General features: G+C 43.0%; 1 protein-coding gene across 4 annotated transcripts in view; it reads right to left on the reverse strand.

Moving 5' to 3' along the window:
* Scaf4 (SR-related CTD associated factor 4) overlaps window positions 1-15,061 on the reverse strand; it is a 58,086-nt gene extending 43,025 nt beyond the window's left edge. For 2 of the 4 annotated variants that reach the window (XM_013353441.2, XM_026787242.1), the window contains exon 1: window positions 14,609-15,061. In XM_013353441.2, the coding sequence (XP_013208895.1) occupies window positions 14,609-14,638 (30 nt within the window). In that variant the 5' untranslated portion in view covers window positions 14,639-15,061. The remainder of the gene's footprint in view (window positions 1-14,608) is intronic. The other 2 variants (XM_026787240.1, XM_005345341.3) reach the window with 1 other exon arrangement.
* Between the last annotated feature and the right edge of the window lie 1,773 nt (window positions 15,062-16,834).

A 16,834-nucleotide genomic window follows, 5' to 3' on the forward strand; every position in this document is an offset into this window, starting at 1 on the left:
CTTACTCCCTGGACTGCTTTCCATCATCACCTCCCATAAAACCCCATCTTCATGGTGATTTGCTGGGTTTTTAGGAGTCTCTCCAGTCTATCTATTTAGGTCAACTTTCATTTCACTTTATGTGCTCACTTTGTATGCCTTAGACTAAATAATATGGGGGGGGCTTATGTCTAGGATGACCTCAACTGATGGTCCTAATGCTTTTTATTAAAACTACTTGATAACTTCATCCGACCTCTATTTTTCTAACTGATTCAGGATGAAGTCATAGTCAACGGCCTTTCTGGAAAAAACTGTTAAGCAGTCATCACTTGAGAAAACATTTTTTTCATGTTAATTACTGAGAAAGTTCCGACGGTTGGTAACTAGCAATGACTAGATATTTGTAAGAGTAAGAGAAACAGAACTGGAAGAACTGGCACAGACTCTCCACGTTCTACTCTGAAAATTAAGCTATCAAGGAAATGAAAATAAATAAGGTGTTGCATAGCACTCTTGCTGGGCAGTGGTGGCGCAAGCCTCCAATCCTAGCACTCAGGAGGCAGAGGCAGGTGGATCTCTTTGAGTTCAAGGTCAGCCTGGTCTACAGAGTGAGCTCCAGAACAGCTAGGACTGTTTTACGGAGAAACCCGGTCTTAAAAAACCAAACAAACAAACGAACAAACAAATTACATAGCAGTCTTAATTTTTAAAATGTTTGAGTATCATTAGTATGTATCATGTGTGTCCTAGAACCAGATTTATGGGCATCTGTGAACGACCATGTATGTGCTGTGACTAACCCAGGACCTTGGAAAGAACAAATGCTCTTAACATTGAATCAACTCTTCAGCCCCACTCTTAATTTTTAAAAGAAAGGTGTGTACATGTTCACGTATGTATGTGTATGCCACCAAGGCCAGAGATCAAAGTCAACTGTCCTTTACTGCCTGTTTGAGACCGTCTCTCACTGAATGTGGAGGGCATTAACTGTCCAGACTAGCTGAGCAGGACCTGCCTCTGCCCTCCAGCACAGGGTTTCCGGGATGTGCTGCCACAGCAAGCACTGTAAGCATGGAGCCACCTCCCCAGCACCTTCAACATTTCTTTAATTCTTAAATTCCTTAAGTACTTTTTCCTTCCTGCATTTCTTTCCAAAGTACTCTTTCCCTTAAACATGAAAATTTAGTTTTTCTCAAATTTACTTCTCCTTTCCTATTATATAAACTCCAAGATGACAAAGCACTTTTTCATTCAAGTCCTGTTATTTCCATTTAATTATAAAATTTAAGGGAAACAAACAAACAAAAGCAAAAAAAGCAAGAAACCCCAGTGAGATGGCAAAGGCACTTGTTACCAAAGACTGAGTGAGTTGGATCCCCAGAACCACATGGAGGCGAGAACTCATTCCTGGAAATTGTCCTCTAACCCCCACAGGCTTCTAAAAGAGCCACAGACGTTTAGAATGACAGACAGCTGCTGAAGCCTTCCAGTGAGCACAGGCATCAAGAGCATTCAATTCCACTCTTTCTCCTCTTTTGTACATTGACTCAGTGTATCAGATACATTAGTTCCCACCAAATCAAAAACTAAAGTCAACACAACTGGGATGTTTAATAACATAAACATAAAATGACACACACATTTCTTAATAAAAGATAAAATCATTTCTGGAAAAAATGCTTATCCAACTAATTAGACCCAAAGACAATTCCACAAAACTTACTGCTAGAACCATCAGGTGAAGGGTAGCGTGCAGTGCCTTCTGACAGTTTCATGTTAGGGCTTTAACATGTCATTTACGAAAGCTATGTTTGAGAAAGTACTCTTCCTAATGTTGGGGAAGGCAAGCACAATAAAAACAAACACCACTATGCTGTTTACTAAAAGATGACTCTGGTGTACAGAGCTATCTAGAGCAGGGCTGATGAAAAGGCTCCCCAAGGAAAAGTGCTTACTGCTAAGCCTTGGACTTGAGTCTGATGCCCTCGACTCAAAGGTCCTGCAGATAAGTCCTTTGACCTCCCCATGTGCAGTAGGCACATGCCTTTCTCTCCATGAATACAACTAAAAAAGATTCAAAAGACAGTGAAACTGTCCACTAGAGTGAACTTGATTAACAAAGGAAACGTCAATAAACAGTAAATCAATGAACAACTCTAATCAAGCAAAACTCAAATAATAATTAAAATGAACTATAATTCTTCATCTATCTATAGTGGTGAGTCCAGCATAAAGCCAAAAGGTGGTGAGACATAGCTGATGCCTTTCAATTCCTCAGAAAAATATCAAGTTATAATAACAGAACTAAAAAACAAATAAGACTCCATAACATTCAACAAATTCTAAGTCCAGAAATGTACCCAAGGCAATAATGACATGCTACCAAAGTTCTCGCAGTTACTATCCAGAAAAGAAATAAAACAATCTCCTGTTACACAGGGAAACACAGTTGAGACTTTGTCTTCAAAGGGGAAAAATCCCAATGTAAGCAGAAGAGAAAGAAATGCTAAAACACCTTACTCAAAATGAACAGGTATAACATTTACTGGGATAATTTCATTTCCCTTTCATTTTCTAATTTAAATTTCCCTAATTTGCACTTGTTTCAAAATGAAAAACATTAAATTAATGGGTTTAGAAGTTAATTTAATTTGGGTCTAAGACACATATACTAAGCAGAGGCAGCCGGGCCAAGGCAGCACACACCTTTAACACCAGGCAGAGGCAGGCGGATCTCTGTAAATTCAAGGCCAGCCTGGTCTACAAGAGCTAGTTCCAGGAGACTTCCAAAGCTACAGAGAAACCCTCGAAAATCAAAACAAACAAAAACTTCTCTTTTTGAGACAAGGTTTAGCTCTGAAGATAGCCTCAAATTAAAGTTCTGCCTGCCTCAGCCTGAGTGCTGGAGTTACAGCTATGTGCAGTGTCTGTTTTTTAAATTTAATTAAATGAGTGATGCAGGCCTTCAATCCCAGCAGAGGCAGGCAGATCTCCGTGAATTCAAGGCCAGCCTGGTCTACCTAAAAGTAAGAGCTCCAGGAAAGAACCTATCTTGAAAACCCAAAACTAGTTAGTCAGTCGGTCAATCAATCAATCAAAGGCCAACTATAGAGAGCCATGACTCTATATGACTTGTTCCGTGAAATAAATTTTATTTGAAGTTAACAATTTACACTGCTTGGAAATTCTGGAAGGTAGTAGTGCTGGAATACTGAACTTAGCTATATATTGCCAGCTATATTTGGAAAGCTTTAATAATACTTTTTAAAACTACAATAAAAAAAACCCTTCTCTTTAAATTCTTACCAGAACTTTGTGGATATGTAACAAATATGGGAAACTACTGTTTTAAATGTATTTTATTGACATCTGTGTATTAAAGGAAGAATCCTTTTAATTACTAGTATCTCATTTTTGTGTAAATTCCATTTTCTGGTGCCAAATCCCTTGAAGCCTAAATGTTTAAACCAGTCCTTTTCCAAATGCTTAGAGCAAGGTGTGTACACGAGCCTATCAGAAACACAAAAACAGTTAAACTACAAAAAGGAAAAATTTATTTTTTTAGATTTATTTATTATGAACACAACATTCTACCTCGATGTATGCCCGCACACCAGAGGAGGGCGCCAGATCTCAGTACAGATGGTTATGAGCCACCATGTGGTTGCTGGGAATTGAACTCAGGACCTCTGGAAGAGCAGCCAGTGCTCTTAACCTCTGAGCCATCTCTCCAGCCCAGGAAAAATTTTTAAAATAACTAGGAGAAAAATACTGTATTACTGTACTGTTCCCATGAGCAATGCCTTGAATTCTTTTCCTCCCCTTCCTTCTGTTCTTGGTACTAGGGACCACCCTTGGGACTCCATGTTTGGCAAGAATTCTCACACCAAGATGCACTCCAACCCAAGGCCTTTAGTTTGCTGTAAATAGTGCATTTCCCCCACCTACTTCTTTATAAACCTAGTCCTCAGATTTCTACACGTTTCAAACCAGACACTTTTACAGTAAAGCCACACATAATGCCCTCCAGAACCCTCTTCCCTAAACCCAAGCATCTAGAACCCTCCTCCCTACATTTCTTTCCACTTATCAGTTTCCCACAAATGCATCAAATTCCTTAATTCTAGACCTTAGAGAAACATTTTACAAAATAAACTCACATAAATGTAAAAATTAGTTTTCAAAGTAATTTCCGATGATCTGCCCTAAACTATACCCCCAATTTATGCTTCATTTTGGAGAACCTCCTCTACAATTTCCAAAAACCTATCCTGCATTCATTTTTTTTACTTCAGAGTCAAGTACACTTCCCTTACCAGGATTTAGCCATTCAGCCCCAGTTTCTAATGCCAGGTCTTTTCCATTCCTAACCCCCATTTTCACCAAACTGCAGTCAATCCAAAACTTCTTTTCACTGGCTCAAGAAATGTGCCAGAAGATGCTTCTAGTAATGTATGGGGCTGGCAGCATGGGTAAGCAAGTAAAGGTGTTTGGTGTAGGAGGTTCTTCTGTTTGTGTGTTGCTTTCATGGTTGAATAAAGAGACTGCCTTGGCCTTTTGATAGGGCAGACTTAGATAGGCAGAGTAGACAGAACAGAATTCTGGGAAGAAGGGAAGTGTGGCAGATGCCATGAATCTCCGGCCTGAGACGGACTTAGGTTAGAATCTCTCGCGGTAAGCAACGACCTCATGGTGACATACAGATTATTAGAAATGGGTTGAATCAAGATGTGAGAGTTAGCCAATACGAGGCTAGAGCTAATGGTCAGGCAGTGATTTAATTAATACAATTTCTGTGTGGTTATTTCGGGGGGAGGGAGGTTAAACTAGCCAGGAGGCCAGGAGCTGGGCGTCCGGGATAAAAAGCAGGCCTGTGTCCTCCTACTACAGGTGTTTATGACCAAGCCTCTGCCCTCCACATGCACATTGTGGCACCTGCACACAACCCATCATATATACATAATAATTTCTTAAAATGTCCACGTTTTACCCACGCTACTGCTCTACTACCAGGTTTCAAGATCAAATTATTATTAGCTTCACTAGTGAACTTGAACTAGTATCTCAAGGAATTACCTATGAAGAAACATTTTCAGGAGATATTTCCTCCTAGACTTCGATAGAGAAGAATACTTGGTTCAAGGATATAAAGTCATTTTACTAGAAAAAACCAAAGTTTTAAAGTTTTTTTTTTAAAGCATTTAGACAGATATATAACATTGGCTATAGCACCTGGCTGATATTTAATGAGCAAGCACAGTATCTCCCACTCCTGTTTTTCCTCGAAGTGTCTCCTCTGGTAACTTCTTATAATATCATGTCAAAAACAAAGACACCCTTTGAATAAACTTTAGATTCAGAATCATCAAAGGATTTACAAAGCCATGAAGCTGGCTAAAAGAAAACAGTGAAATGGCACGTTATAACATTTTTGAGTTTTTAAAGTTTTGAAATATAATTTATACAACAAAACTGCATTCTAAGAATATACAATTCACTAGTTTTTAGAATACTGGACAATGGTGGGACTTTATAAAAATCTGGACAGTCACAATGGTGGCGCACATGTTATCCCAGAACTTCAGAGGAAGAGCCAAGCATGCTGCAAGCTCAAAAACTGTCTAAGCTGCAATGTTACAAGCCAGCCAAAACTGCAAAGGGAAAAAAGGTATGCAGTTTTCAGTGCCCACAAGGTGGCTCACAATGGTCTTTAACTCCAGTCTCAGGTGCAGCTCACACAGCAGGTAATCATCCATATCAATGAATGAATGAAGTGTGTTGGGTATATATGTGGAAGTCAAAAGTTAACATTACATGCCTTCCACCTTACTTCTAGAGAGCTTGCCTCTCACCCTGGAGCTCACTGGTTCAGCAAGGCTAGCTGTCTACGAAGTTTCAGAAATCCTCATGCTCCCACCTCCCCAATGCTAGGGGTTATAGGCATGCACTACCAAACCCAGCTTTTATGTGGGTCCTAGGAGCCACATTCAAGTCCTTATGATTGCATAGCAAACACTTTATACCAAGGCAGCCACCTCCCCAGCCCAGACATTAATTTTCAAAAAATACCTTGCTTCCTAAGAGTTATATGGCTCCATGGTTAAGAGCACTTGCTGCTCTGGCAGAGGAACCAGGTTCAGTTCCCAGTACGTACATGGTGGCTCACAGCCACCCGTAATGCCAGTTCCAGGAAATCTAACAGGCCTCTGCCAGTACTGTGTACATGGCGCAATACATACATGCAAGCAAAATACTTATACACATAAATCTACAAAAAAAACTTAAAAGACATGTATAGGGCTGGAGAGATGGCTCAGTGGTTAAGAGCATTGCCTGCTCTTCCAGAGGTCCTGAGTTCAATTCCCAGCAACCATATGGTGGCTCACAACCATCTGTAAAGAGGTCTGGCGCCCTCTTCTGGCTTACAGACATACACACAGACAGAATATTGTATACATAATAAATAAAAAAATGTTTGGCCTATTATCTTAGGCTTATTAAAAGAAGACATGTATAATAACAATAATAATAATAATAATGTAGTAACACCCTATATAGGTAGGGCTTTATAATTTTGCTTCAGTTAAAAATTAATGTTGACTCGAAAAACCAAAAAAAAAAATAATAATGTTGACCAAGAACAAGGAAAAGACAAAATGGAAACCTCATGATAAAGTGCAGAAAGACTTGAAGTCTTTCAGAGGGCGGTGACAGCCTGCAAAGTTGGTAAGTCCTTCTCTAACACAATAGCAGACTTTAGAGAGGGATCACAACACCAGGGGAATAGCAAGGGATATAGTGAATCAGGTCTAAACACAATATAGCTTTGGGTTTTTTTTTCTTTTACCATTATATATTTGCAATAATAGCACCAGGAATAAAATAACCCCCTATCTCACCCTAGTATCTCGTTCATGGAGACTTTTAAGTCTTACAGACTAGTGCAGTGGTTACTTCTAAGATTAACCAATACTTCAATGCCTTTAGAAAGAATCCACTCAGCGTAAATTCATCAGGAAATACCTACTTCCCCACCTCAAGCTGCCAGTTCAAATGCATTCACTTTCAAAGTAAGAGGATAGAGAACTGAGGTTTGCTTGGGTTCCATGTCTACAGTTTTGTAATAAACCTGAGTGTGCTTGAACAATATTCAGACTATGCTGCTTATGTGAATGCCTCCTCCCCAAGATTATGCTTCTAATATATTTATTTTCAAAGAGCCAGAAGCAGCTTTGAACAAATATATTGTGAATATTAAGCTTTAAAACTAAAGGTTCATAAACAAAAATTATGCAGATGGTCATTACGAAATGACAAGCAGCAATCAGGAATTTATGTAGACATGTGTAGTGGTTAATAAACACAGTAGAAGCAGACATGGGCCTTCGGGGTGAAAATCATCAGTGAATTAAAAAACAAATGTGTGTGATATGTGGAGCGTATGTGGAGGCCAGACAACTTTATGGACTTGGTTCACTCTTTTCAAATTTACTTAGCCTCCAGGGACTAAACACCGATGACCAGACACTCAAGAGCAAGTACTTTCACTTGCTGAGCCATCCCGCAGACCCCAGTAAGGGTAACTTTCTGACCAAGGTGACAACCAACACTAAAAGCAATGCTGTACACATAGATGACGTTAGGACTTCTCAATCTACTGTCAAGTAGGCTTTTTTTAAAATTTTTTTTTATTTATTTAACTCTATTATGTTCGTTGGTGTGAAGGTGTCAGATCTCGTGGAACTACATTTTCAGACAGTTATGAGCTGCCATGCGGGTGCTGGGAATCGAACCCGGGTCCTCTGGAAGAGCAGTCAGTGCTCTTAACCGCTGAGCCATCTCTCCAGCCCCTCAAGTAGGCTTTTTAAAAATTCCTACTGGCAACCAGGGACTTCCTGCCTCTTCACCTACTCATTTATGTACAACTATGCAACTCATTTTTTCTTTAAAGGTAAGATAAATCTAGTCATTTAACTGTCTACTGAACAAAAATATGTAAAGCTTCAATTTAGTAGCCACTGATAAAATAAACTTAAAACCTGAAGAGATTAGCATACTATTATGTTATTAACAACCACTGCGACAGTAAATACACTGTTGTGGCATTTCAATTGTATTTTAATAAATAAAGCTTGCTTGGGTTCCAGAGAGTAAATCAGCCACACTGGTCAGCCTCACAGCCAGGCAATGGTAACACACACCTTTAATCCCAGTAGCCACACTAGTTACTATAGAAACTGGGTGGTGCACTCCTTTAATGCAAGCCCTAGAGAAGATTAAGAAACCACAAGGAGACAGTTCTCAGTCAGTCTCACTCTGAGATTCCTGGGAGCAGGACTTCCATTTCGAACTGAGATTGAGGTGAAAGCCAGTAGGTGGCTGCTTTGCTTTTTGGATCTTCAGGTTGAACCCCAATTTCTCTCAAGTTTTCATTAGTCAATTTTAATATACTGCTTCAATACATAGCAAGTTTTACAACTCTAAAAAGACAGATCAGGTGCTAACAAACCATACTTTCCACTGTGATACTTAGCTGTAACTGGTATGAATCTATGTATGTGTATAAAGTTTAAGTTTTGTGGTTATTTTTTTTCTTTTTGACACAGGATTTCTCTGTGCAACCCTAGGTGTGTCCTGGAATTCACTTTGTAGAATAGGCTGGCCTCAAACTCAAGAGACTCACCTGCCTCTGGGATTAAAGGCATGAACCACCATGCCCAGCCAAATTTCTTCTCTGGTCATTTTTATCCAAGTATCTATTAAGTCTGAAAATGATTCTGTGGAAACATGTTGGGGGCGGGTAGCTACATTTAGTGTCAACTATTCTGCCCATCTAGGATTAGTGATTGCATGGATTATACCAAGATGCTCCAATTATCCAAACACAATTGAGAGCTTTCGAGAGGTAAATAGATAGTCCATTTTTAATGAGCCAGATGATCATTTATCCCTGATAAAAACAACCCTACTTTCCAATTCTTAACTGTTTCCCTGAGTTTTGCTGCTTTTCAGACTAATGAGCGAGGGCTACATGGTAAGGGAAATAAACACACCAGTAAGAACTTTAACTATAAAGCAAGGAATGTAATCTGCAAGCCACACAAATGCTTCAGGGTATATAATAAACTGTTATCAAGGTATATTTAAAATTAGATTTAAATGTGTATAGACCTACAATTTGTTTCTGGCTTTAAAGAAACAAAACCACAATATTGCCATCTTTCTATGATTAGGTATAGATTATCCCCAATTCTGTTTTACTGTATGTAGAAACCAAACCTTTTTTTTTTTTCTTTTTCTTTTTTTGTTCTTTAAGGCAGGGCCTCTGTGTTGCTTTGGAACCTATCATGAAACCTGCTCTTGTTGATCAGGATGGCCTTGAACTCACAGAAATCCACCTGCCTCTGCCTCCTGAGTGCTGGGATTAAAATTTATCTCTAAATCAATTTATTACTTATGTAGGTAACTTTTTCTAGAATAAAATACTTGACAAAAATGTTAAAGAGGAACATATTTTTACCTCAAACATTAGGGATTAAATGCTTGGAATGCTCAAAAAGCCAGCTTTCCTTCTTTACCATGAAAAGAAAATAGGGAACAGAAGCAAGCTGTAAAAGGATCCAACACCCCCCCCAGGATAACAGCATCCTGCAGTCAGATAAAATAACAAACTAATAGTACCCATCCCTTCACACAATAAAAGCATTTTGAATTTTTTTTTAAGTCAGATCTCTCAAAAAAAAAAAAAAAGATTCACACTGCAGGTTAAAATAAAGGAATAGCCTCATCAGAGATCTAAATTCCACTGAACAATCATGACCAGCAATTACAGTGAGGAGAGGAAGGGGCAGCAAGCTCCCTACTTACCAGGATACTCAGGTATGTGCTGAGTTAAGACCAACAGTAGAACATCGTAACAAATATTCACAGCGTAACTTGTCTGACTTTAAATATAAAATGAGGATTAAACTACTCATTTTTCCCTCACTGCAAAGCAGCACTGTATGCTGCTAAAACTCTCAGAAAGCCCTTTTCGTGGTCTGAGTTCAAACCCGTATTCCTTTTTCATTCACAGCTTTTTCAACAGAGCTTCCGGCTGTAGCTGCATCAATGGTCCCCATGCTGTATGCCAGTTTAAATTTCTAACACATACTGAAACAGTTTGCTGTGGTCCTTCACATTTATGACTAAAGGAGTCATCAGAGTGGATGTACACAGGAGCACACTCAACAAAGCTTACTGTAGTTTATCAGCCAACATGGATTCTCTGTAGAATTAGTTCGTGAGCATGTTTAAGAATATGCACAATAAGCAACATAAGTACAAACACAGACTCTTGTCTTTATCATTCACAAGTGTCAGATTTCATCATTTGCTTGTCTCTGCTGAAAGTAAGACTTGGGTGAGGACAATGAGAAAAGGGACTTTTTAAAATTGAAAATAACTCATATTTTCATTTAAAAATTGTTTTCTATATTATTTTTATACTTAAAGATCTTAAAATTATAGATAAATGGGGAGGTCAGGATATGTTACTTTTTAAAGTCTAAGTTTATAATTAAAGGATTAAAAAAATCCTGCAACTTTCTACATCCTTAGTGCTGGGATTAAAAGCATGCGCCATCACTGCCTGGCTAAAAATTTCTGTAACTTTCCTTAACTTCAGAAACTTCAGGGAGCTGGAAAGATTGCTTGGAGGTTAAGAGCACTGGCTGCTCTTCCAGAGGTCCTGAGTTCAATTCCCAGCAACCACATGGTGGCTCACAACCATCTGTAATGAGATCTGGTGCCCTCTTCTGGCCTGCAAGCACACATGCAGGCAGAACACTATACATAATAAATAAACCTTAAAAAAATAAACTTCAGCAAAATTTAAAACTTTTCACATTGAGGAGAAGCACATAGCAGAGCACAAAGTACTGGCCATAGTGGACCTGCCTTGGTCCACCTTTCTCAAGACTCAGCAGTGTGTCATTGAGAGAATAAAGCACCCAAATACCAAGTTTATGAGTGCCTTTGGTAACATCACCTCTCTTCTCTTCACCATCTATAAAGACAGACTTCCTTGACATCATTCCCAGTCTGTCCCTTTCCTTTTGACCCTCACCTCCCTTCTCTTGTTGCCTTAAAACTTCCTTTTCCTACCCTTCCCTGAATATGCTATGCTCCATTCTCTCCTTTACAATTGATTTCAAGTAATACCGATGTTCTGTCTGTCTATACACCAGAGGCCCCTCCTTTTATCTAATAGAGACTAGGGTCTATGATGTGCCACTCCAACCGCCCAATCTCAGACAGAGCCTACCTCCTTACCAAGACTAAAATCCTACGGTGTAGTATGCATAAACACATAGCCTGCCATTCAACAGTTCTAGTATATATACTGTTAGCCTCTCTCTTTCCATCACCCATAAAGCAGCCGTTTCCTCTAAATGCTCAAAACCAAACCACCGAAGACTCATATTTCCTTATCCATTCAATCCTAAACTTCAAATTCTATTACCCTTAAAAGGTTCAGTGGTCTAAATCTTTAATCTGTTGACCACTCCCTTGGTAGTCTACAAAGTTTATCAGATAAGCAAAGATCTACCTTCAAACCCTTGCTCTGCCATTAGTTTAGAAATGTGCCCTTGTGTGAATTATTATTTAACATATTTGAAAAAATCAGCCTCTCCGAGGACAGCCTGATCTACAAAGTAAGTTCCAGGACAGCCAGGGCTATTACACAGAGAAATCCTGTCTCCAAAGAAAGAAAGAAAACCAACCTCTCATTATGTAGCTGTTTGTCTGTGCAAGGCTGCAGGAATATGTATCTGTTAAACTAGACATATATAAAGTGCATGACAAGCCAAATATGCTATAGTAGGTATTTTCTTTCTCTCCCCTGCACCCTGGAATTTTTACCAGCACCCACCTGAGAGAGACTGTCCCTGTTTTGGCTACTTCTGACTCTAAATACTAGATGCCCGATTGCTTGCCAAAAACATCCATGACTGTTCCACACAAGAGCAACTTAACCTATTTCAAAACCAAACCCATGTTGATCTCCGCTAAACATACTTTTGACGACTGACTTGTATTGCTAGCACCATCACTACCTCAGCATACAGAACACAGGGACAAAGGTGTTTACAAAACTACTAGACACCAAGGTCCATGAACTCCTTTGGCCCATATCCTTCCATGCCTCTCCCGAATTACACCTGCCTTTCCACAAAGCACCACACCACTACAAGCTAAATACAATCTTGCTATTGTACTACTTAAAATCTTCAGTGATTCTCCACAGCTTAAACATGACATTCAAATGCATTAAACATGAAACATGACCGTCTAAACTACCATCCTTACTTTCCGGCAGCTCCCAGAGTCAAACCACTTCTCACATCGCAGACCTGCTGCCCCTTCAAACTGTCTCTCTCACTTTCTCTGAAACCCTGACACCGTCCCTTCTCCTTCTAAGTTCTCACTGACATCTCCTGGGCACCTGGCACACACAGAGCCCAAAGGAAAAACTTAGCTAGAGTTCTATCAGATAGACCCCTAAGTGATAAAAGAGATTTTTCTCAGTGTTAAAGACACAACTGAACAACAGGAGAGCATGTTTAAAACAACACTAGATTTGGGAGAATTGATACCATAAGGACCCAGTCAATAACGTTTTCTGAACAGGGAGAAAGAGTAGAGAAGTACTACAAATCAAAAAGGCATAAGAACTAGGTTTTATTTTGCAATTTAGCAGAAAGAATTGGCAGTGGAAACGTATGCCTAACAAATTGGACTTCAAGTTCATAAAGACAAGGAATAAAAGGAAAATGAACATGAGAAAATGCTCATTATGCCATTTAAAAGGTCAAAATACCATTTCCCCTTCTCAATGTGCAAACATCCCTAAGTTTGGTATTTCAAAGCAATTATTGCAGTTTCAGGCTATATCCGTTCTAAGCTTCAAACTCTATTATCCTTAGAAGGTTTAGCAGCCATTAAATCTTAATCTGTTGACCACTCTCCTGGTATTCTACAAAGCCTAAATGCAGACGTTAATGTTGCTACCTTAACAAAGTACTTGATATCACTTTCCACAATACCTTAAATCAAGATTGAATATTCCTGGCCTTTAAAAGCACACTAAAAATCCTTGTTCATTAAAAACACAAGTTAGTTTTCATCTTGGGAGGTGTGCCTGAAATTTTAACGACTGTGGCATTTGTGTAAGCTCCCATCTATCCAAGAACAGTTTGCCAGGCACCTGCTACCATGGGGGTGGGGGTAGGAAAAAGAACTGAAACACTGCCCTCCAAGAGGCAAATGTCCCAGGCAATGCCACAAAATCAACGCTGAACTCTGGAATATCTGGAGCGTTAGTACCAAGATTCTGGGAATCCAAATTCCAGAAATATTATTTGGCTATTTTGAAAATCACACCTAGTAAACTTCCTCAGTTCACTTACTAACACCATGTGCCAGTGCTGCAGTCTGTGATGTACTCATCAGCTGAGGTACGGGTAGGGGGACGGACAGTCTGTACAACAATAAATATTCTCAACTGCGGGATTAAGTGGACGGCCCCCTATTAGGGCACTACAAATCGAAAGGGGAGTAACACCTCAATCCTATTGCAAGTTCAGCCACAGAAATCTTACCGTGCGATGGAGCAAGTTCTGACACCACATCAACACATGTCAAACTATGACATCAGATTTCTTCAGTGCTGGTTTATCTTTAGTATTTGAAACGGGAAACATAACCGAACTCAACCCACAATATTTCCAGTCTGTAACTGCGTTTTAAAGGATCAATGGTCGTCTCCTCCTCCCAAACCCATTCAGATAAACAAGACGGTATGGACTTTATGCTCCCAAAGCAGCACCTGGGACGATCAGAGAGTTTTAAGGCGGCAGGCAGCTTTGTTCCCGGTTTTGGGGGGTTTTCACGTGTAAACGTTCCTGAAGAATGGAGCTGAGGACTAAGTACTCCGGGAGGAGAGAGCAAGGGTGAGCAAGCCGAGACTCTCGCAGCCTTTCTCGCCGACTACGGCGGGGCAAATACTCTGCTCTCCCATTCAACTTTTCAGGTGTCACGTTGTTGAGAAAGGGTACGTTCCAGACTCGAGAGGCTAAGGAACCACCTCTCTCTGCTTATTTGTGAGCGTGTCAGGCCAGGAGGCAGGAGGAGGGTAGACACCCTCTCGAACTCTCCGCCAGCCGGGGATCAGAGTCCAGCGGCAGACGCGCGGCGGCCTGAGCAACAGGAGAGCGCAGGCGGCGGTGGCCGCCCCGGTCCCCAACCCGCGGGAACTCCCGCCTCTAAGTCCGCCCTCCCGCCCGCGCTCCGCTGCAACCCCTGGCGGGATCTCGGCCCCGCCGAGCCGATAGCTGGGCCGGGAGCACAAGGGCCACGTTGGAGGAGCCGGAGCCGGCGCAGGCCGGAAGGGGGCGAAGGGGGCATTGCGGGGGAGGGGCGCGGGGTCAGCCCCCCACCGCGACCTCTCCTCTGCTTCAGGCCCGCCGCCCCGGAACCCCGGGCAGGAAGCGTCTCCGCCCCGACTCGGTGCTCGAAAAGCCCTCGGGCAGCGGGAGAAGCGGCCCGCTTGGTCCGCAGCAGCCCTGCCCCAAGCACCCCTCACCTCCTGGTTGAAGGCGTTGACGGCGTCCATGTTCGTGTTGCGGCGGCGGCTGCTCCGGGCCCGCCGGTCACATAGACCTCGCGCCGCGGCGGAGCAGGGCCGGGAGCCGGCAGGGCCTGGGGCGTGGGGGGGAGGAGGACGGGAGGCGACGAGCGGCGGAGGCCGAGGCCGAACAGGAAGGGGCTGCGGCCGAGGCGGCGAGGCCGGGCCGGTCGAGCGCAGTCAGAAGCGGCGGGCCCCCGCTCAGTCCCGTGCGCCGGAGGAGAGAAGGGAGGCGGCGGCAGCGCGGGGCTCCAACATGTCCGTTTGGCGGTGGCGGCTGCGCTCTGCGTCGCGCTGACACGGCCCCCCGCGCCCTCACGCACTGGCCCACACTGGCCGGGCCGGCTAGCGGGCGGGCCTCTCTGTCTCTCGCCTCTCTTTCGCCAGCAGGATGGCGGCAGCGACCCGAGTGCACGCCGCGCGGGGCACCCTGGGACAGCTCGGGCCTCCAAGCGCTTCCTGCGCGCGGCCCCGCCCCGCTCCCGCTTGGCTCCGCCCACGCCCCGCCCACACCGCGCGCAGGAGAACCAGCGTGCGACGGCGCTACGCCGGGCGCCTTCCTGCCGGTGGTGGCTACGGTGAGCGCGGGTCTCTAGGGCTCGCCGGGTGCATTGTGTGTGAGGCGTCGTGCCCGGGCAGGACTTCGCCCTGCTGCTACAACAAACAAAGCTCAGAGGGCGAGCGTGTGCATTTTCCTAAACTCCCTGCTGCGACCTCACCCGTGCCGGCGCTCACCCAACTGCCTGGGTTCCGGCTGTGTGCCCGCAAGGACACCCGTGGACGTGCAGGAAGCCCTGAGCGGCCTCCGAGGACTGGGCTCCCAAACCCCTGACGCAAATTTCCCCAAACCCGGTTGTTTCGTTCTCTGTAGAAGCGCTGCTCGGATCCACTTTCTTCGAGTTCTCACAGCCTGACCCAACGTGGTTGGTCGGGTGTGTGAAAAATGAAAGTTTTTTTTCTGTTGCAGAAACCTCACTTTAGTGGAGAGGGCAGACACAGGAGCGCATGATTATCAAAACAAGAGGACCTGACTCATCGGACTGGAAGTTCGGAAAGACTTCCCGGAGAAAATGACGAGTGAGATAAAAACAGAATTAGAGAAAGAAGGGACCCTCTGGGACACACGCGTTTTGTCACCTCCCCCTGGAGGACAACGTGCTGGAACTTAGGGAAAACAACCGACCCTACACAGACATGGTCCTATAGAGTTAGGATTTTGTTCCTAAGGGGAGGTTGGCAACGTTCAAAGTATGCGCTCAGAAGGGTGTGAAAAAAAAGTGGGATCAGGGATTGCATGGCCTCAGGCCCTGGGAATGATGAGGCTGAAGGTATCAGGCAGTGAAAGAAGGACATACTGAGGAAGTGGGGCAGGGACACGATGGCATTCAGGAGGGATGGTGTCAAGCAGGGTGCATGATGCTTCTTGAAGGGCTTGCATGGGGGTGGGTTTGAGTCAGCTTGGTAATTACAGAAGGGAATGAGTTTGAGGGAGTAGTGGTTAACACTTGTAGGTCACTTTCCGTGTGCCAGGGTCTACAAGACATGTGAGTCTGCCATTTAATCTCCGTGCCAAGGTTCTGTGTCAGTGCCTATCAGTAGTGCGCTCATTTTACAATGGAGAAAGGCCTCATTCAGTTAACTGCCATGCCCAAGGTCACACAACTGGAGTTTTCTTTTGGAGGCTTGTGCCATTTGAGTTGCCCTGAGATACTAAGTGAGGGTTTCAGGGGTCAAGCCTATACAACTGGAAGGAACTGAAACAGGACAGATAGACTTTAAGAACAAGAGTTTGGGAAGAAAAAAAATTACCTCTGGAGAGTGATCAGCCCTGTCCAGGGAGAAGGTTCTAGTCCAGCAGGGTAAGGATTGAGAAATGCCTCAGTATGATAGTTGTGGTTAACAAAATAGCCATTAGAGAGGATTCTAAATATATCTTTCACACAAAGAAGCAAGATTACTGGTGGTGGCACACGCTTTTAGTCCCAGTGCCCTTAAGACAGAGGCAGGCAGAGCTCTGTGAGTTCAAGGTCAGACTGGTCTTCAGAGCTAGTTCCAGGATAGCTATTCCTGTCTCAATCCCCCCAAAGGAAAGACCTAAATGAATAAATAAAAGTCTGCTTTAATGGCGGTGCTGTTTACCCTGAGCTAACCATTACTCAGTGTCCACGTGCACCTTCTGTTCCA

This window comes from Microtus ochrogaster, chromosome 2, assembly GCF_000317375.1.
Source record: "Microtus ochrogaster isolate Prairie Vole_2 chromosome 2, MicOch1.0, whole genome shotgun sequence".
Taxonomy (NCBI): domain Eukaryota; kingdom Metazoa; phylum Chordata; class Mammalia; order Rodentia; family Cricetidae; genus Microtus; species Microtus ochrogaster.